This window comes from Mycteria americana, chromosome 5 (assembly GCF_035582795.1).
Source record: "Mycteria americana isolate JAX WOST 10 ecotype Jacksonville Zoo and Gardens chromosome 5, USCA_MyAme_1.0, whole genome shotgun sequence".
Taxonomy (NCBI): Eukaryota; Metazoa; Chordata; class Aves; order Ciconiiformes; family Ciconiidae; genus Mycteria; species Mycteria americana.
The window spans coordinates 51,001,089-51,023,999 of NC_134369.1; the positions used below are offsets into that span (position 1 = coordinate 51,001,089).

At 38.0% G+C, this 22,911-nt stretch overlaps 1 protein-coding gene across 3 annotated transcripts in view; it reads left to right on the top strand.

Annotated features, from left to right (window-relative positions):
• Positions 1-22,911, top strand: part of TSHR (thyroid stimulating hormone receptor) — a 73,088-nt gene that overhangs the window by 9,883 nt on the left and 40,294 nt on the right. For 2 of the 3 annotated variants that reach the window (XM_075501528.1, XM_075501529.1), the window contains exon 2: positions 19,526-19,597. The exons of the other annotated variant lie outside the window; for it this stretch is intronic. In XM_075501528.1, the coding sequence (XP_075357643.1) occupies positions 19,526-19,597 (72 nt within the window). The remainder of the gene's footprint in view (positions 1-19,525; positions 19,598-22,911) is intronic. 3 annotated transcript variants of the gene reach the window in all.

A 22,911-nucleotide genomic window follows, 5' to 3' on the forward strand; every position in this document is an offset into this window, starting at 1 on the left:
ATTAAGTCTTCACAACCTCCTCTCAGCAGTCTTTTCCACTGCTTCACTCTCTTCCTGATGCTTTTCTTTGGATTCTTTCCCACTAATCCACAATTTTCCTGAGATGTGCTGTTCCAAAATGCATCAATATCAGTGCTGACTAGGTCCTACAAGTAGAATTGGTGTTCCTAGATGTAAAATGACACATGTGGGGAGGTCAGGAAGAGATGGGGTTTTTTTCCTGAAAAAACATTAAACTATTCCTAGCTGCTGAAGAATGGAATTAGGAAAAATTCTGCCACTTAATTCAATAGATTTAATTGAGGTATAGAAGTGAAGTGAGTTTTCATCTAAACAAGAAACAATGATTTTATTAGGCTACAGCAGTGACATTAAGAACATAAGAACAGCTGTGCTGACTGAAATGAAGGACCCATTTTGCTGAGTACTATATATCTGAGAGGGACCACAGACAGACTGGAAGGGTAAGAACAGGCCAAGCACATGTGATACTCCCTTAATACTTTCCCAGCTTCACCTTTTTCAGTTGAAGGAATTTCTTGATCCTGTTCATTTATTTTTTTTTTGCCTATTTTTTAATTCTCAGTGGATGTCTCCTTCAGTTGCACATCCCATTTTGCCTTGAGCTTATATCAGCTTCTTGTCTCCCCAATGTCTTTTGACAAGGAATTTCACAGGTCTGCTTCCTGCTGCATGAAGAAACACTTCCCTTTTGGGTTTGGTGGTTTTGTGTGTTTGGTTTTTTTTTTTTTAACTTCCTGAACTTGTCTCCCTCTAGCTTCATATATATGGCATTTTGTACTTGTTTTTGAAGAAGGAGTAAACAGTCAATCCCATCTTCTCCCTGCCCTTCCTGACGTGTAGACCTCTATTATGTCTCCGTTCAGCCATTCCTCAGGCAGAGTGAAGGGTCCCAGTGTCTTCTGTGGAAATGATTCCATATCTTTGATCATCCTTCTTGCTTTCTTTGTATTGCTTCCATTTCTAAGTAAATATTCTACTCCAAGTGACAATACCAGTGCTTCACAAGGTATTCAAGGTACAAATAATCCTAAATTTGTACAGTGGTAAAAGTATGTTATCTATTCCTTTCCCAGTATTTTCTAATAATTAGATTTGGGGTTTTTTTGACTGTTCCTAAGCACTGAATCCATGTTTTCATCAAACTAATGCCACAATCTAACATAATGCCAAGATCTGCTCCTGAGTGAAAACGATGAGCTCAGAACCTGTCATTTTTAATAGATGTATCTATATTTGGTTTTCCCTCGTGTATCATTTACATCTATTGACACTAAATTTCATTTACCATTTTATTTTCCAGCCACTCAGTCCTCTAAGAGCCTTCTGAAAGTCTTCACAGTCAGCTCTTAGGATTACTACCTTAATAACGTCCTAGCATGAGTAAACATTGTTACCTTACTGTTCACGCCCCTTTTCCAGGTCATTTATGAATGTATATTAAACAGCCTAAGTTCTTACCCAGATCCCTGTGGAACTTCATTTACTCTTCTCCTTTGTTTCCTATTTTTAACCAATAATTTATTTGGAGTGTATTTATCCAAACTGTCACAATCTTGGAAATGAACTAGACTCTTTTTTTCTGTAAGGAAGAACAAAATTTTCCTTGTATATTGAAGTCTCTCCCTTGGGAGGAGATAATTGCGTAAACTTATTTTTAATATGTAAAATCCTTACATAAACATTTACACATGCTGGAAAAGAACAGTGAAAACTATTTCTTAAGGAAGATCTAAGTAAAGTTACAGATAAATGTATTACCTTAGAAACTGCTGACTGTGCTCTCTTTGATCAGCCTCAAAACTTAGATCTATTTACGTGTATATTATTAGCCTTATCACAGTATTGCAGTACCATGTTCAGTGTCTTTGGCAGTTTATCTAAGGTTCTAAACCTGAAGTGTTGTACAATCTGAAATACCAGCTGGTACACCATTGCTTTTGTTACTGTTAATAAAAATGTCGTGGATGCTGATCAGGTTTCCATACCGGCATTAGTTAGTTTCCCTTGTCCTTCACTGAGGATTTTAGACAACGTGACTGGCAGAAGAAAGGTTTTTGAAAGGCTGCCACTGGATTTTTAGTACTGTTCTGGATCCCCTTTTAAAAGAGGTTACATTTTGAACGTCCGTTTGTGTACCAGTTGCACTTCTCATACTTACCTGTATTTAACTTGCATTGTCATCACCACAAGTCCACTCCAGCTCATTCCTTACATTCCTCAAATAGGAAAAATCAAGCAAATTACATTCATTTTGTCATTCATTGTTTATATTACTGTCATTTGTGGACCAAAACCCTATAACTGTGGGCATTGTTCAAGGACAGGACATAGATGGTTCTTGCCTCCAAAAGTAATGTAGGACTGCAGATAGATATAGACAAACATGGGCATCTGTAAAGCAGTAGAAAGCTGTATATTTACATATATAATATATGCATATTTCTGCAATAGGGTCATGTTTTTTTCCCTAAGGTAGAGCTCTGCCACTATTATAATTTATAAATGAAAGACATTTAAGCTATGCGAATATGAAACCAAAATTACTGTTTGTGTGTGTTTTCAGTAGAAATTCAATCTTAACAGTATTATGATGAATATTTCTTTACATTTCATATGTACATGTCATATGTACAACAAAATTAGGTTTCAGAGATCTTCCTGAATTTTAAAGTATCTCTGACTGTTCATAAAGGCCTCTGAGGTTTTTAAAGCCTGTTTCCTTTCTGTCACATATGATCTCAGACTTTGTCTCACAAAACCAGATGTTGCTTTTTTGTTCAAATGGAATAGCAGGAAATTTCTTAATTTACATTCGAAATGTAAAGAAAATTATTAACTAAAGCATGCTGTTCTATAATACCTGTTCAGCTAGTCAGATTCCAATCAAATTCTCTCCTTATTCCTAATAAACATACAAAGATTTCCTTAAAGGGACATGGTTCAAGCGGTCAGGAGTGCAAATATGACCTACTGAGACATTTTCACAGCCTGGGAGAATGGCCTCTGTATTGCAACAACTTTTTAATCCATATGTCTGACTCATACAGAAATCAAGAAAACGAACCAAAAGAAGAGTTGAAAAAATGTTGTAATCATATGCAAATGGAAAGAAAGAAAGGCTAGGTAGAAAAAGAAAACATCATTTTGGTGGAAAGGGTGAAGATTCTCCTCTTGTGGATTTATGGTACCAATTTTTCTTCCTGACCACCAGAAAACAGGTAATGCTGTTGCTCAGAGTTGTGATTTTCCAATCAGTATAGATATACGTGTTCAGAATTATATCAGGAGCAAACCTTTTCTTCTGGGCTACACGAATTTCAAAATTGCCATCAGGACTGTCTCAGCCTCAGTTGAATGCATGCGGTCATGTTCAGGTATGACAAAACATTGTAATGGAGATAGCTTCTGAAGAAGTCCTTGAATAATTTTTTCTTTGTAACTGAATTTACCCACCAAGAAGGAATAGAATTATTTTTCTAATAGCTATGTTAAGCTCTAGACTTTCATTTTCTTAACCTTTGTTCACTCTTTTGTTGTGATAGAGACTTCCCCTTTTCCCAACTTGCATCAGTCCTTGTGGAGGAAGAGAGAGGAATTTCACCACTTAGAGAGGTTCTGCAGGATAATTATATTTCATATAGTCCTAGCTTATATTACTATTTGTGGAAACTCCCTAATTAAATGGATAAGGAGAAAACTGCATTTTTTAACATGGAGTCTTTTAAACTATTTTGGTGGGTATTTCCTTTCTGACTGCTGGGTCTGAGTTGAAAGCAGCTTACTTCATTAGTTCCTGGGGAACACGTGTGTGTACTAACTCTTTGGAGTGTCCTGGACCATAAAAACTTAACAATTATTGTACTGGGTCACAAAGAAAGCTCCATCTCACCCAAGATCCTGTCCTGAACATCAACTAAAAGCAGATACGCAGTGCACAGGGTACAAATAGTCTTATATACAGGAATCAAATTAGGAGAGCCAAAGTTCTGCTGGAGCTTAAACTAGCAAGGGATGTGAAGGGTAACAAGAGGGACTTCTGTAAGTGCACGGTCAGCAAAAGGAAAACCAAGGAAACTGTAGGCCCACTGCTCCGGGGGCAAGGGACCTAGCGACAAAGGATATGGAAAAGGCCTCAATGCCTTCTTTGCACTGTTTTTTTTTTCATCTGCTCCCAGGCCTCCTAGTTCCCTTCGCCTAGTAGCACAGCCTGAGGAAATGGAACATTACCTGCAGTAGAAGATAGACTAAAGAAGCACTGAAGTGTACTGGACATACAGAAATCTATGGGACCAGATGGGATGCACCTAAGGGTGATGAGGGAGCTGGTCCATGTCATTGTGAGACCACTCTACCATCTTTGAAAGGTCATGGTCATCAAGGAAGGTTGATGATGTCTGAAAAAGGCAAACATCATGCACATCTTCCGTTAAGGCAAAAAGGAAGATCTGGGGAAAGAGAGGCTGGTGCCTGCTATGTATTTATTTTTTGTATGCAAGTCATTCTGTACCTTTCAACATCCTTTTGCAAGTGCTGTATAAACGACCAGTGGCAAACCAATTTTCTTTATTTTGTTCTATATTTCTGTCTTAATAATTCCTAACATTCAGTTTGCCTTTTTGATGGCTGCTGAGCAGCTGGCAGCAATTGTAGGCACTTAGTGGTCCTCTCATTAGAAACAATAGTAGCCAGCAATTACAGCCTGTCCCTACTCTCTTTCCCTGTAGAAAGTGAACCTCTCCTGACGGCTGTTTTCTGAAATTTCATGGTCCCATTTGAACTTTCTTTGCAGCCATTTGTAGACTCTTAGCTTGATATTTCAGAAATCGTATCTTCTCCATTGTATTCGGAGCACATGCTCCTCCGGTGCAGATGGAGCAAGGCAGTGGGCCGTTTGGAAGGGTGGCCAACAGAGGGACTGCATACTGCCAGGTAGGTCTGCCCAGAACTGGTTAACCAGAATAAATCCTTGTGCTCTTTAAAGAACATTTAGGTGTGAGCTGAGACTGATAAGACCTTTAGAATCCATCATACTGAAAGTATGCCAGTGTTTTTAGGAAAGTATTATTTTTATTAGTAGTTGTCAGAAAAAAAATCTAGGCATGAAATATTCTTTCACCCATGGGACTCTTGCTTCGATACCAGGGCTAAGAGGCAAAACCAGAAGAGAAATCTGCACTATTTTGTACAGAAAAATAGAAGATTGCAATGCTAAACACATTAAGCAGAGAAATCTAGGGATCCAGTGAAAGATATAGAAGAAAGAAAAAATAGGAGTAAGAGGCATAAGACATCAGAGCAGACAATATCTTTATGGTCTGTCTTACTACCTGTGGCTGAAAGATAGTCTTAAAAGAGTTTTCATATTGTGCCATCAAGGTAGTTTAACTCTTTCCTGAATTATACATAATTATACAGTTAACGTGGTAGGTTAAAGTGTTAGGTTTCATTTCAATTACCTTTACTGGCTCTTCAGCTCTATATTTAACTATCTCCTTATCTGTGAGAGAAAATAGCTCAAACTTTCTCTATTCTGTAACTCAACCTTTCTTCTTAAAGATTGCCATTTAGAACATTGGTTTTTCCCTTAATGGGGAGATACCAGAGGTAATTGCTGTATACTTTGGTACCTTTGTTTTTATTTCAAAACAAGTTGAAAAGATTTCTGTAAAATTACTCTATGATGCTTTCTTTAGATCCAGACAGATCACACTCACTTTCTTGAGATCAAGAGACAACTAGTCTTATTTTAGCACGTGTCAGCAGCTCATTATCTATCTTGAGGTTTAAATAGTAATGAACTTACTGTAGGTGCTATCAGTGCTCCTACTTGAGTCAGTAGCATTGGATTTTGCAAAATCCTGGATACCATTGTTTCCCATTGACTTGGGCAAGGTATTAGGGCACTATCTGTATTGCAGAATCTTGAATAGAATAGAAGCTGTTGACATAAAATGGGCTTTTTGCAGATGGGACCATTTTTAATTCTTGAGTAAAAAAAGATACTTTTTCTACTGTCTAAAATTTTGGCTACTGTTTAAAAGACACCTAAGTGTGGCTAAGAAGCTGCTATACTATTAGCAGCTTCACAACTAAATTTGTTAGTTTTTTCAAGGCTCTGTAATGTGTTTCCTGTGAACATGAGGATGTGTGAGGCCTAAGTCCAGCAGAATACAAAAGCACGTTTGAAGTTTTTGAGGAACTGAAATTGTACTGCGTACTACCCATCCCTGTTTTGGCAGATGAGCATTTGACAGTAGTCTATCTGTACTACATGTGAAATTATTCCATCACAGTTAGTGATGAAGGCAGATCATTTAGATTTTTTTAAACCACTTCCTGAAATGGTCCAGTTTTCCACATATAATCACCTTTTTCAGACTGTTTTGAGGTTCTGTAAACCCATGTTATGGAAAATATCAAACATGTATGGATTTTGCAAATATATAAAAAGCCTCTATGAGTCAGATTGGTAAGAAGTTGCCTTCTTAACTGATACCAACAGAAAACATACTATTATTAGCTTTTTGCAAAATACTCTGTAAACAATTGCTTAGTAGGTACAGTATTTTGTAATATTTAAGTTTTTTCTTTCCTTTTACAGTTATATCAGTAAGCTTCTCCTCAATTCAGGAGAAGGCTGTTGTGTGCTTCTGAAGTGTAATGGGTTGGAAATTTAATGTTAAAAGAAAACAATGTAATGCAAACTGACTGTAGTAGCAATTCAAGATTCAGTGGACTGTAACACTTACAGAATCAGTCTGTTAAACGACTGTCGAAGTCCTCTCCTAAAATAGAGTTTTTTAAACTCGGGTGGAAAACACTTTTTTGCTATTAAGTTGATGAAAACTAGTCATCTCCATGGATAAGGAAAAGATAAAAATGAGTTTCTACTGCCATATCACCATTGTCTTCTGTGACAATGTGCAATATTCTCATTTAAGTGAACCTCTTCTTAGCGTCTGTAAAAGAACTATTTGCAGTCCCGCTGCATTTCTGTTGAGCAAGCTGTGTGTGTAGTTAAAGCATACTGAAGTAATGCTTGCTTCTACTGGGAATGGGAATGGCTTTTTGGTTTGCGCTTGTACAGTTCCCAGCACTGGCTGGGTTTCTGTGCCATGACACAGGAATTTTAAATGTTACAAACGTACAAGAAATGCTACTGATACAATGACTGATAAGGAATGAAAAAAAAATTGCATTCAATGTTCAAAAAAATATTATTTTCATCTTCATTAGTCTCTCTGGTCCCCTACTGTCACTCACTCCCATTCTTCAGCTGGTCACTTCATTGGGTTGTTGTGTGTATGTACAGTAAAGCAGTGCATAGTTTGTAAATAACTTCAAGAACTTTTAGAACAGTTTTTTCTATGACTCACCATTGTCGTTATGAACAAATCATTTCACTTTAACATTTCACTTTAAATGAGAGAAAAATACATGCTAATTTTCTGGACCTAGCGTATGTCAACATGCAGGATTTTTGTATGTCAACAGCAGGATTACAGAATTAATACCATGCCTTTTCAAGCAAAATATGTAGGTAAATATAATAACATGCATCAGATTTGAAAGGAAATTTTAAAAGTACAGATTTTTGTAAAATGCAGTATTTTGGAAGCATTTTATGTTGCAGCATGTGCATAAAATTATTTAAATGATTACCTGAAAGACAATTGATAAGATATTTTAATGGATTCAGTAAGTATAATGGTGTTTGGTAGAAAAGTAATTAATTATTTTACAAAAGCTCATATCTGGTTTTGGCTTCAGAAATAGTTAAATACTTTTACAAATGAAAACAACTCAGTGTTGTTCAGAAAATGAACTATTTGCAACTAAAACTTTTTTTTTAAAAAGTGTAGCCATTTCTTATGATAACCTACAGAATATCCAGATACTGCCAAAGGTCAAGGAAAAATCTTCCAGTTGTGAGAAATGTGGCCAATGAACAGGCTGCATGTCTGTGTTTGATATTTACATGTGAAGTCTCATCATGTACTTACTTGACTTCTACTTTCTTTATTTGATGCAGAAACAGCAGTTATACACTGGGTTTCCAGGTAGCCTGTGTACCATGAAGTGTATTAACAATTTCCTTTGAGGAATGCGAGCGATATCTTAAACTGATATGAACTGAAAATTTCAAATGTAGCGCCCAGTTTCGTTCAGAATTCATTTTATGGGTATGTTTGTACGGCTTGGAAACATATTTCCCAAAACAAACCAGTTACTTAACTTATTTTTAGAGGGCTTTTTTTTCAGTTCAATATTTCAATTAGTAATTTCTTGTCTTTTCAACTTTATTGTCTATTCTGCTTTGCCTTGAATAAGGAGAAAATATTTAAAACAGTTGACCAATAGTCTTAGTGTTTATACATAAATGCAAACATCAATGGAGAAAATAATTTGTATCCTTCAAATGTTAAACACAAAAGCCTTACAAAGACCTTACCACGATGCAGGGCAGTTGTGTATGATTTTTATAAAAAACAATTTTAAGTTGGCGTAAGTTGAAGTGTGACTTGACACCATTTTAAATCCCAATATTTTCCTTTAGATTCTTTAAGTTGTATTGGCCTTTGCTGCTTTTTCTGAGAGAATATTTTGTATTTGAAAAACAAATTTGGAAAACAGAGGGCGAGTGATTTAATGATACATCCAGTTCAGGATGTTACTGAGTCACGTACTTAAAATGCAACTTTAAAATTAGCAGTTATCTCTTAGGAGATACAACTGTGTCATTGCAAGGGTATTATTTTAATGAAATCTTCCATAGAACTTTACAAATGCATATTGAAGTGTTATTTTCACTGTGATCATCTTACTATGACACCCTAGAAGTACTTCTATTGTTTGCATTTTGTATGGCCACCTTCCTTGAGCATTGAAATGTATACTAAGCAAAACATTAAGCCACTATCTAGTTCCCTATTTGGTTTTTCTTCAGATTTTAGTGGTACCAATTATGTTTTTACCTGCTTAGCCAGCATCTTTCAGCAGTTCTCTGTATTAGTGCAGTTCCTCACAGGATTCTTCCTTACCACGTGTTTTTGCAGTTCTCAGTCTCTCAGTTGTTTAGGATTAAATACCTCTGCCTTGCAGGTATTTAAATGGCATGCTTTCTTCAGCATTGACAGTTCTGAAATCTATTAAACGACATTAGCAACCTACCCTTTTGCTGGTAAATGGAAGGTAACATTCAGTAGAGCCAGTGTCTCTTGTAAAGTCTTCATTTTTTACTCAAATCCAGCAAGAAGCAGTGGGTGATCACAAATTGAGCAAGAATGAGCTCCGACATTACGGATTGGTGTTTTCTGTTTGCTATGTATTAGCAAGTAACCAACCTGAATTCTTGCCTGTCAGTCTGACAGTGTCCATATGTACCTCAGTACGTAGGAAGAGGATATGTTAGTGCCAAGAACTTATTTCAATACAGAATTGTCCCAAATGCTGACCTGCACACTTTCATTCTGAAAGTCTCTAGTATTTCTCTAATTTCTTAGGGCTGGGCCAGTTTTGATGTATACTTTCTGTTATTCTTTTGGACTCCTAGTTAATTGTGGGAAAGTAGGTATGTAGTCTTGTAGCAAATGCAGAAGTGATTTCCTACTTTTAGAGTTAAGTTGCTGTGCGAGTCTTTGCCTCGCTCCTACCACGTTGGTAATACTAGCTATTAGACACTAGGTGGTAATCGTCTTCTGGTAAGCTCAGCATGCATTTCACTATGTGAAATGCCTTTTTATAGCTATTTTTGCACCACTGAAAGACTATGATGCGTTTATTTCAGAATAATAAAAACAGCCTGTAATATTTTTGTCTGCTTAGTTTGTGTTGGGTTTAGTTGAATATAAAAAATTAGAAGTTAATGTGTCAATAATTGTTTACCTAGCCATTATCTTAGCTGTCATAGTTATTTCTTTTATATAAAAGGTAGAAGGTCATTGCTTGTTATAATTTTCTCAGAAAGATGAAACTAGTATGTAAAATTTCTTACTTTGTTTCACATATGGTCAATTTTTTTTCCTGTCTTTGTGGAGAATAGTTCATTAAAATACCTGTAGCTATTGTTGCCATGATTCAAATTATAAATCATGTAATTTTAATCTGAAATTCTTTGGATGGGCCCTATTTATGTATTATGTTTTGTAGACGGACATTTTAAAATGTTTTAAAATGAAAAGGCTAAGTATGTAAAATATATATTTACTTCCCTAATATATCTTACTGAAGTAATATCACAGATACTGCTGAGGATGTTGTTAAAATCATGTATATATGGTTAGACATATATTTATATATTTCTTAATATAGAAAATGTGAAACCATTTATATTTGAGGAGAATGTTGGTTTCACTTGGATTTTTCACTGACTATTTGCCTTCATCTCCTGCTAAAAGATAATGTCCTGTCAGCACTGGCATGGCCAGCTAGATGCTTTTTGCTTCCTTATTTAGGGCTTCAGAGTAGCTGCAGGGACTGCTGCAGGCAGGCCGCAGCTGAGCGAGAAGGGTTTCCTTCTCTGCCGTTTGCTGGAGCATGAGGTCAGGTCCCTCGTTACAGACGGTTTCTGCAAGTCTGGGTGCAGCAGTGGTCCGTGAGAAGGGATGGTGCAGCCATCAAGGTCCAGGGAGTAGATTCAAAGTCTAAGAGCTAGTAATGGGGAAGAAAGAACCATCCAGCCTTGAACTCATCCAAGAGACGAAACTTGTTTTCCGAATTTGTATGTAAGGTGGAGGTCTTTGGTAGGCTGTTGTGCACTGAAATTATAAAGCGTAAAGACAAAGTGTGAGGCTCTGGAGTAAAATCTAGTGTATATAGTAAATGGTACTTTAAACTAAGTGCTAAGTACTTTGTACAGCTTTCTTCCCAGAGCAGATTTGGGAAATCTAATGCAGCATGAATGTTCAATTAATCGAAGAGACGTTGGAATAAATAGTTTAAGTCAACAGTTTAATATTCGTAGTTAGGCAAATGTTTCCGTTTGCATTACAATATGGATTTTCTCATGGAGGGGGCTTCATTGCTTGATTAAATGAAGGAGGTTGAAAACTAGGGGTTGTTTTTTGTTTAAGGGATTCAGATATGCAAAGTTTAAAACTATTAAAAAAATAATTTTGTGTTGTTATATTATGCAGAGCAATCACACAAGTTACCTGTAAGGGTATGTGGAAAGAGAGTGATTGCTCCCCTAAGATTATCTGATCCAGGACCTTGTCAAATGGGATGCTAAGGAAAAGGGAGGAAATAAACAAAACATACAGAGACACAGACCTCGCAGAGAAACAATAACGACAAGAATGACAAAATAACGACAAGAAACCAGCCTGGTCGGTCACCCTAACTGATGGGCTCTCAAGAAACTGCAGGCATCACTTCAAAGAGGGGCCAACCTGGACTTTGCAATTGATAAGGATGCAGACCTGGGGGTCCTGGATATTGGGACGGGGCATTGGTGGAACTATGCAAACTGGTGAGGCAGTGTGCAGGGGAAGGGAATCACGGGGAGCAAAGGAAGAATAAGCAGAAAGGGGTATAACAGGGGTCGGTTACACGTGAAATGGGGCTGGTGAGTACGTTTGACCGAGCTCTGTGCCTGATCACTGCAGTCTGGCCTATCTTCTCACTAAATCCTCACAACATTATCTATTATGTGTGGTTACAGTTGAAGTTATATTAGATAATATAATTATCTACATATAATATCTACATATAAAATTATCTACATATTACCTACATATAATATGAAGGTCATATTTATATATGGTATGAACTGTAATGAAAAGAAAGTATAGATGAAATCAGAGGAGGGGAAGGAAAACAGCAAATAAAAGGCTCACTTTACTGGAGTTGGTGTCAAAACTGTGCAAAACTGCTGCTGTTAAGATGGTGGAAAGCCAAAAAGGGAAAAAAAAGGAAAACTCTCACAAGTAATTGTTCCAGTGTGTCTGTTTTGAAATGTTCAACGCCTACCACCTGTACATTTCACAGGATTAATTAAGAATGTGCTGGGACAAGGGTTCTTTAACACAGAGCCTTGCAAGGCTTGTAGAGCTCCCTGTGCCCAGTCACTTGCGCATGTAAGTACAGAGGAGTGGCTGTGCCGGATCATGCCGAAGCTCCATCTCTCCCAGTCTCCCGCCTGCAGCTGTGACCGGGAAGGTATGACCCATGAAGAGTATATGAATAAGACAAACATGCAGTGACACTGTCCTGGAATATTCTCCCAGTAATATTTTGTGTTTCATGCACTTTCTGAACCTGAGATTTTGTATTTTATATGCCCAGATGTGTTTTTATTCATTAATCTTTCCAGGCACTTTAGAATCCAGTATTTTTACCATTTCCTCTGGTACTGTCCCATCTCAGAAAAAGCTGAAAGGAATATGTTTCATTTTTCCATCACTCAGGTCCCTGGCCAGTTTACCAATATAAGTCACTGTTGATTTAATTTCATATTAATATGCTAGGCTGTACATGAGGGAGAGCTAAGAAGTGAACACCCAAACTGTCCAGCCACTTCTGCCAACATCTAGCAAAGGAACAAGGTTTGACTATCTCAGTTAAATCTATCATGCAATTGCTCCCATCTCTTACTCTGCAGCTAAGTGTTTAGCTTCTTCATTTACCACTCTGTTCTGTATTTTTTTTTTTCTGCTCTGTGAACTCAGGTGATAGACATGGCTGTGTAGCCTGATCTGGGCTTGGTATAGGGTACCAGAGAATGAGGGGGAGAAGTAGTCACGGTCAGTGTTGTTCAAAGAAGGAATGCTCCCTCCCACCAGACTCTCACAGGGGACAGATAGGAAGGACACCCTTCTGCTGCTGCCCTGTCTTGATGAACCGTCTCATGCTTGGGAAACAAACAAACATCCAGGCGTTTGGGGTGAACTCTTGAGAGATGTGTAACTAAATGCAGTTGTAAAAATCTTTTAAGAAGACCAGTGCTTTTTATAAACGTGTTTAGTTAAGGTCTTAGATAATATATTACATACACCTTCAAGCTATTGTAAGAACTTCAGCACTGAGTCAGGATTAATCAGCAATGGGAAATAAAGCTTTCAAGTGATTTACCAAGTAAGCCAGAGAGCAATAGAAATGTTTTCTCTTTAGATTGTCATGTATTCTATCACATCTACATCTGTAAGTTCTCACTGTAATAGTATTTTGGCTACATAGTGAACGCTGTTAGTGCTAGTTATCAGAGGAATAGGTGTGACTGAAGTGGAGGTATACTTCTCCTACATTTTCCTCTGGATTTTTTTTTGCTCTAACACAAGACAGTAATAGAAATGAAATAGTCAAATGTAAGTAGGCAGAGGCTGTGGCAGTTACATTTACACACAGATTGCCTGTACCTCTCAAATGGAAAATCCCTTGATGTTTCTCTGGTCCTGGTTGCTAGGTACTTCTGATATTCACCATTTTCAAATGTTTGAAAATGGTCACCTGTAAGAAATGAAATACTTCTCAAAGTTTTCAGTTTAACCTCCTTATATGCTGAACACTAACTTTTGTAAATCATAGGCCAGATTCTATTCTTGTGCATATGTGCAGTTGAAAGAGAACCAGGATTATAAACGGATTAATTTGAATTTTGCTGTAACTCCTTGGTACTAGTCTTTCTCTAACTTTAGCATTCAACGAAAAAAATCAACTATGCTGCAATTCTGACTTAATGCACAAATAGAAGTGAGGAACTCCTGGCTTCTGAGACGAATTATGGCTTTGCTTAACATTAAAATAGAGGGCTGTTAAATCGATAGTTAAGAACTATAATCTTCATGAAGAGTTAGTAGTGTTTCATATGTAAGAGCAAAGCTTTTCTCCTATTTTTCTAATCTTGATTTCTTAGTGGAATATTTTTGTGAAATTGTTTTTTATTTCTATTATTATTACTTTTACCTTGTGTTGTGGTTTAACCCCAGCTGGCAACTAAGCCCCATCCAGCCGCTCGCTCACTCCCCCAGTACGATGGGGGAGAGAATCAGAAGAGTAAAAGTGAGAAAACTCGTGGGTTGAGATGAAGACAGTTTAACAGGGAAAGCAAAAGCCACACACACAAGCAAAGCAAAACAAGGAATTCAGTCACTGCTTCCCATTGGTGTTAAGCCATCTCCAGGAAAGCAGGGCTCCATCACGTGCAACGGTGACTTGGGAAGACAAACACCATCACACTGAACATCCCCCTCTTCCTTCTTCTTCCCCCAGCTTTATATGCTGAGCATGACGCCATATGGTATGGAATAGCCCTTTGGTCAGTTGGGGTCAGCTGTCCCAGCCGTGTCCCCTCCCAACGTCTTGTGCACCCCCAGCCTACTCGCTGGTGGGGTGGGGTGAGAAGCAGAAAAGGCCTTGACTCTGTGTAAGCACTGCTCAGCAATAACTAAAACATCTCTGTATTATCAACACTGTTTCCAGCACAAATCCAAAACATAGCCCCATACTAGCTACTATAAAGAAAATTAATTCTATCCCAGCCAAAACCAGCACACCTTGTTTTAAGCCAGCTGCAAATTGCATATTTTAATGGTTACTATTTATAGATTTTTTTAAAGTGAAAAAATGACCATGATACAACAGAATATACTGAAGGCAATTAACGCCACTAATTACATTGCGATTAATGCCACTTGCTTAGTTTACAGGGCTGATTCTAGTTTCATTGTCTTATGCCTGGCTTAAGCTGCATACTATTATGGCTCTTAAGTGATCAGACTAATTAATATTGAAACCAACAAAATGTTCATTCATAGTTAGGTAGCTCCTAACTGATAGGAGTGTAAGCACCAGCCACCCCAAGAACAGAGTTCCCTGGTGCGTTATCAAGTAGGAGACTAGATTAACTGTCATAGAACAGCAAAGCACAGATAATGAATCAGTGCTTAGCAGTACTAGAAATACAGTACTTAAGGGAGAGACGACATTATTATCTACTAGATGCTTGGGTAATGCTCTGTGCATTGATACTGTACAGTCATTAAAATGAAGCAAATATGTTTAAGTTTGAATGCTTCACAACCTCCACTTACGTATACCTGTATTTCTAAGTTAGCCAAAACTAGGGTTATTTCTATGCAGATATAAAATATTTTGAAGTCTATGTGGTCTTATACTTTTTAAAAAAGCTTCTTTTTCTCATTAATGAAAATAAATAGGCTAATTTTGAGAAACAGAGCCTTTGCTAAAGATTGAGAAGATTAGAAGGGAGTCAAAGTGGGAGTTTTTTCAGTTGTTAGCTGAGTATCTGCAGTACTTGATTTTTGACCAAGAAACTCTGCATTCGAGGTTGACAGATGTTTGGGGCAGAGGAAAGCAAAAATGCAAAGTTCTGCACAAGCACTCTACTATGTTTGTTATCAGTTGTTCAAGTTTCATTTTCTTGATATATGCAACATAGAGCATAGAGTCTTTCAGGAACATACAGGCTGAACTTCTGGTGTAAATATCAAAGAAAATTTTAAAAACTTCAAACTGAGTTTCTGACCTATGAAACTAAGAAATGCAAACTAAATGTCATCCTATACAACTTAAAATGTTTTCCTGAAACATTTTCTTGCCATTTTTAAAATGACTCATTTAGCAAAAATGTGATTTGTATGCTTTTGTATCTTTGCAAATACCGATGGCATGTTTGTAATGAAAATGACCTCAGACTTTGGGTTCTTCTTTTTGAAAGATTTTATGGAATAAAGACTGAAATTTTTTTCTGGATTTATTGAGGCTTTTTATCTGAATGAGAAAATAAAGATAGAAATAAACAGTAGTACTCAGGTTAGCACAGGAGCAATTTTTTCATTATATGGTATTGAAATTCTCATGTGTGTTGTCTTTGCCTTAACAGAGAAAGGAAATTAAGTGAGCCTATTAAATATGTAAGTGCTTATAGTTGCAGTTTTTCTCACTTGGAAAACTAATGCATATTTTCCTGGTAAAGTTTTTTCCTTTATTCTGAAAAAGCGTACTTTCTTCGTGAATATACTGTGGCTGGCTGGATACTGGACTCACTTGCTAAATTTCAAATTGAAATATGCAGGTTTAAAGAAAATTTCTAATGCATGCAAGACAGGAAGAATCACAGTCCATTAATATAATGAATTCTCAATTATTCATCATATGTTCACACTGTATGTTATGGTTGGCAGGCTGGAAGTCCTGACCTGTCTTGCCTTTCTTGTTTGTAGCTTGGGGCTTTAAATTCCAAAACTTGCTGCTTTCCCAGCCTGAAGAGCGTATTAACACAATTGGTAAGCTTGTGATCTATATATAGACTGAGCTAACCTAACGCTAGTCTATTTAAATTACTTTCATTTTTGATCCATCATAGACTGTTCTGGTCGAGAATTTTTCTCAGCCTATCTTCTTCCCACTCCAAAGAATTACTGTCCATCCCACAGCCTTCTACACACCACCGGTGCCTGGTGGTCCCCAACCAGTAATTATCCACAGACTCACACTTGGCAAACAGGGACTGAAGCACTGATTTTTTTTCTGCAAAGTTTTAAACTGCTTTAGGAGGTGGCTTAAAATTAGCAGTAATGTATCAGCCCACAGGTTTTTAAAACTCAGAGAAAACTGGAGCTTTGCAGGTGATCGTACACAAAGGATGGCTTAAAAGTTTGGCCCTGGCCCCAGGCCTGTTGCATTGACTCCATTTTATGGTCTGCATAATCACTGACTCTCTTTGAATTCAGTCAGCAATCTGTAAAGACAGCAAGTAGTTGAAGAATGGCAGCTAACAAACACCAATTACTTTGTCACTATATGCTACATGCTATTATGTAGCATCTTGTTTATGTAGTAGGTGTATTACAGGAACTTGGAGTCTTTGAGCTTTGCTGACAATCTCTGATACTGTTTCACTTCACAACTAAGTTTTCATCATGAAATAGGCTATTTCTTCTCTTCTTCTGCCTAAGATTTCTTTCTATTTATACTTTGCTGTCTCTCTTTTCTTTATGAGTCCATTTATAAACACATCCTGTACTCCATATGGTTTTTTGTCATATTTGCAGAATATTGGTATATCTTTAAACTCTAGCAATAGATAGGAAGAAATAGGATACTCCCACTTCCAGCCCATATAATAAATTTACCAGCCATCCAATCAAAATATAGCCTTTAAGGCTACGTTTCTTTATCGTGTCTATTGAGATATTAGGAGCCTTGTCTAGAAATTTATAAATGTGAAGTCATTTCATAATACAGCAACTTTGATTGATTGAATCATAAATAATTGATTCATAAATATTATCCAGAATTTCCAGGCTTTTCTGATGGGATGTGTAAATTTCATGTATGTCAATGAAAGATTAATGTGAGCTCACTTAGCCCATATGTAGCTCATGAATGATGGGTCTGACTCCATTCATTAGCTGACAAACACAGAGAGGGATAAATGTCTGACATAAGAGCACGAGGTCAAGAAGAGACTTAGGATGGTGTTTAAATTCTTGCTTTTCTGGAACATGGAATTATGCGTAAGTGATAGGTTAAGTACTAGTTTCTGTAATGACTGGTGATGGGAAGTAACTATCATGTGAGTCAATATTTTGTAGGTGAACAGAGGACCAGAGGGATATAAGAGAGGTTAAAAGTGAGCTTGGATAGTCGGAAGTGGCTTAAACTATGTTTTTCTTGGCTTCTAACAGTTTCAGGGAGAAGCCTTAGGACTGCTTTCTCTTCCTAATGCAGCCCAAGATATCATTAGCCTTCTTTGCAGCAAGGGCACTTTGCCAGCTCATGTTCAACTTGGAGTCCACCAGGACCCCCAGGTCCTTTTCTGCAAAGCTGCTTTCCAGCCAGTTGGCCCCCGGCATCTACTGGTGCATGGGGTTGTTCCTCCCCAGGTGCGGGACTTTGCACTTTTGCCTTGTTGAACTGTGTAAGGTTCCTGTTGGCCCATTTCTCCAGCCTGTCAAGATCCCTCATTCACTCTGTTCTACTTTAAGATGTTAAGAAGTCCTGAAACCAGAACCTCCTCAGTCATCACTGCCAGCTTCCTAAAAGGCCTGAAAATACAGACAGATGTTGAAACACAACAGCAAGTTCAGCAGGCTGTGCTGGACTACGCAGCTGTTTTTTACAAATATTTTGTCTAGGACTGTGATAATAGAAGGAAGCAGTAGTATGAAGTGGAGGAGGGAGAAGGATGGGAGAGCGCTGGTATGGGTGTCAAGGTGCTGTGGGTGCAGGGCAATTGGCAAGTATACCTCTGGACCAACTCACATTCCCCTGGTTGGGGGCCTGGTGGGAGCTGGGTGGATTGAGGTCAAGAGAAACATCAACCCAGTGCTGGAAAAATAGAAGTCTTTAGGTTCTCCTTGCCCATTCTTGTAACAAGTATATGGAGTATACTTGGGAAGCAGACAGATCCTTCCCCTGGGATGATACAAGTGTACGTTCTTTTAATTTATGTTTTCACTCAAGATGGAAGTTTTAAGAATTTCTACAGATATTTTTATTTCTTGCATGCAAGTTCCAGAAGCTTGATAAATCTTAACATGATAATATTTTTGTCTGTGTAAATCAAATATAGTTATTATAATCAGATACTTCACATTATGAAACAGAAAACAGACTTAGGAAATCATTCTGATTTGTTTAATTCTTTTCTACTGAACTATTCTTAAACAGCAGCTATGGGAAAAGTTTATAATTTGTTCTTCATTATTCTTCAGACTATTCATTGACTATAAATTACATAAGTGTATTCCCATAAGTGGTACTGGAAAACCTAAGAATACCTCATCCAGCAATGACAGATTGTAACTGTAAGTTTAATAGACATTATAGGCTAATTTTCCAAAGCATTTCCTCCTTTTTTGGAGGAGTCGGCCTGCTTGAGATTCATTCTGTTAAGAACTTGGCTGTTGATAAGTATTTCCCTTAAATATTACCTGTTTTTCTGAAACCTCCTGCTGATGGGTAAGATACGTAATTATCTTCCCTCCTGAAGTGCATCTTTAACTGGGCCTAAGCTAAAAAATAACAATGTACATGCCATCCCCGCATTAGAGGTTTAGGGAGGAAGAATGTTGGATTTATTACCAAGTATATGGAGAATTCTGTGGAGGTAGGATGCAAGTGCTCTAATTCAATTTTGGCTGGTATACCTGAATTTCTTGCTCAGAATGAGGGATGGGATATCTTTGTGGAGCCTGAAACGATTGAAAGAATGCATATACTCTTCATACTTCATTTACTACAATGGGCAAATTTATTTGCTGGTCATGCTCTGGAGTTATGGAAGGTCCATCATTACCACTGAATGCCGAGTTCCTAGGAGAGATGATGCAGAAGGTTGTAATTTAGGTTGAGGGAGCACACCAAGCGAACCAAGCCACATAATGAAACAGGAATAGAAATGAGGCAAAGATGGAAACACTGGGAAAAGGAAAGATGAGAATAGAAATATTGGAGCAGAGCTGGAGTTGGGTAGGACTTTTTAATGTTAAATTGTACTTACCAAAGGATATTAACTACCAAACTTTTATTTCTATAGGAGGTTTATGGAGACTCATCTAAGAACAATTCCAAGTGACGCTTTTTCCAATCTCCCCAACATCTCTAGGATGTAAGTTCTGTTTCTGATATTATTCTTTTAGCTCTTTTAGTAAAAATCACTTTCCTTCTCCAAAATTCTGTCTTCTGAAAAAGATAAAATCTTCTGAAATGAAAATGTTCTTGCACCTTTGCTACCTCACCACTTAGACTTTAGAACTGCAGGTAATCATCCCATTGTTTATAACCTGAACCAGCTATAGGAAAGGATACTAGGCATTTTTGGACAAGAGCACACCTTTCACACCTTTATTGAAGTAGATGTGATAAATAAGTCTATAAAACTTTTTTTTTTTTTTTTCAGTTCGCAAAATATGAGAAATGGTTTCATTCATAACAAATGAAATAAACTGTTGCTGGTCCTGGCTAAAAATTTGTTTCCCACTCCCAGCATGATTTGTAACTCATTTCATTGGAGATCCTGTGGCATTTCTAGACTAGGGATGGACTTTCACCAAAACATTAGTATTTGTGTGATATGAGAGGGACTTCCATTGTGTCACTTCCTTTGTATGTAAACACATGCATGGATACAATCTATAAATACACAACCAGCAGCCTCTACCTATTTGCCTCATGTCAATATTTGTCCCATTGAAAGTGGCTACCCTTGTACTGCACTGCTCGTTGATGTCAGCAGTCCTGAGACAAAGTTGTGCCACCTTTGTTTCTTCTTCTTGGTGGCTGGCCCATAATCAGTCATCCTGTGCATGGCTATTTGATGCAGGGAACTTCTCTGCCATCTCCCAATTCAGTCCCTAGAATCAGAGAGTCATGTAATTTAGGAGGGACTCTAGTCCATCAGGAGGCCTCTAGTCCACCACCTGCTCCAAGTTGGGCCAACTATAAGGTCCAACCAGATTGCTCAGGGCTTTATCCAGCCTGGTGCTCAGCTTTATCTGTGTCCACTACATAAACCATCTCATTCAGCAAGAGGCCCACATTTTTCTTGTTCAGCCTTTTATTACTAATGTAGCAATAGGAGCTCTTGTTGTCCTTGACATTCCTTGCAAGTCTCAACTCCAGCTGAGCTTTAGCTGAATGGCTGAGATGGACTACTATTTAAGAATTCATGAAACAGGACTTTGGGGGGACATGGAGGTCTGCCAAATTATATTTTATAGTTTCATCCAGGTGTATTGAAGTAATGACTTTCTAAAATTATAAGTAATTGTTCTTGAATATCTGCAGCCTCATTTACCATCTCAGTTTAATCAGACAGATGATGTATTGTTTGGGGTTTTTTTTTCCGGGGGGGAATATCCCTCATATGATGTATAGTATCATATATAAACCTGATAAACTTTGTTCAAAACAGCTTTATTAAGTGTAGAAGGATGTCATCTCTTCTTCAGCTTTCAGTGACACGTAATCCATTGCTTAGATGCTTTTCAGATTTTAAAAGTCTCAAATTGTAATATTTATGAATTTGTAAAAGCAGGTGTTCATCTGAAGAATTCAGTGAACCCTTCTGTAAAGATGACTAGCCTCCAAAAACTTCCAGTGGCCAAAAGGCTGTTACAACAAATTTTCCTAACCTTCATGGCACCAGAGGTGAGGAAGGGGTATTTGCACTGCCTGTCTCTAGATCACTGAGTGACCTCCTAGGCCAAGGACACCTAGCCACCTGGCCTCTCTCCATGGGCATTATCAGTCAATGACAATCTTTTGCCTATACTGTTTGGTAGTAACATGGTAACAGATAACCACTCTGTTGCATGCTTTGATCACATTTCAGTTGAAGAGGAAAGTCAAAATTGCAAAGACCTTATGTCCTTGAATTAGACGAATAGGTGCTTTTTACACATCTTAATATGTTGGCATCCATGTCAGTTTATTTGGTTCATGTTTTCAAGGCTACCTGGGAAAACAAAGGTCAATATCTTCCCCAAATTATTATTTAAAGAGAGTATCTGAATATGGAGTTTTACCTTCCCTCTACGCCACATTTATGTGTAGGAAAATAGCGTAGATACAGTTGAATATAGCAGTAACCTACCTAAAATCATGCCCTGATGTGGTAGCATTACACTCTCTCTCCTGCTGTGCCATGCCTTCTGCATTACCACATTTCTCTTTCTCTTGTTAATTTTAAAAAGCCTATGAAGGATAGACAGATGTTTAAATCTGAATAGTGTCAATGCCCTGCTGGATTTTTCTTACAGCATTACTACTACTACAAATCATGAACTACCACCTTCTTGGTATAAACTTTGGGTTAAGGAACCAGTACCTGTATATTAACTACACCTCTTGTGTGTATGTCTTGGCCTCTGATGTACCACGTCTCATTTGCCTCTCCCAGGCCATAATTTCCATCTCAGCAATGAAAATTACCAGATCATTCCTTGCTTTGTAAACTCATCTAGAAAATGTTCTGAGGTTTCAATAGGGTGATAGAGACTGTGTTTACTGTTCCAAATACAGCAATTCGTTTTGCTATATGGTTTCTACTATATGATTTCCACAAATAAACCTTTTTTTCCTCTGTACTAAATAGAAAATTTAGTTGTCCTCTTTATGAACCTTTTTTAAACAAAAATTTCAGTGCTACTATTACTCTTAAATGAATGCTGATCTGTGTGCTCTTGATAGCCAGAAATAGAGATTGTTTCCCTGTGCTGCTTTCCCACAGGACTGGAAAAAAAAGCATTTTAATGAAATGTTCTAGTACAAAGCTAATTCCTATCAGAAATGCATCAGTGCACTGAAAAAAAAAAGGTTTTATAAGGTATTCAGATGCAAGAGAAATTTCGGTTTTACATACTTAAAGTTGCAAATACATTAAATCTTGGTAGAAGGGCTTCGCCTGGTATTTCCTACTGACTTAGGACAGGTTGAACATTCAGTATTTTTCAGGTCAAGGATAAGGAACCTTTTTCCTGGGCTCGGGATGACACTTTGGGGCATCATGAGTACATCATTCATGAGTACCTCACAGACTCCTGACCTGTAGCTCCCTGGGCAGTTTTCTCTGCAGTTTTCTCCACAGCTTCTCCATGCAAAGCAGCATCCCCGCGTTGCACAGTGCTCTGCCGGCAGCCCCACGCAGAGCACGACGTCTCCCCTGTGCGCTGTTTTCCTCTGCGCAACACCGTGCCTTCTCACGCCCCCTGCGCGCCGCCGACCCACAGCCAGTGCCGCCACGCGCTCCCCACGCCTAGCGTGCAGCTGCACCCCAGTGCTCCCGCACCTCCCGTGCTCCCCAGAGCCGGTCCTACAGAACAGCCCCGGCTCAGGGCTTCGATTGCCTTAGCTGCTCCTGGTTGTCCTCTCGTGAAGTACCCCACGCGTCACCGAGCTGCCCTCCATCCGCAGCAGAGAACA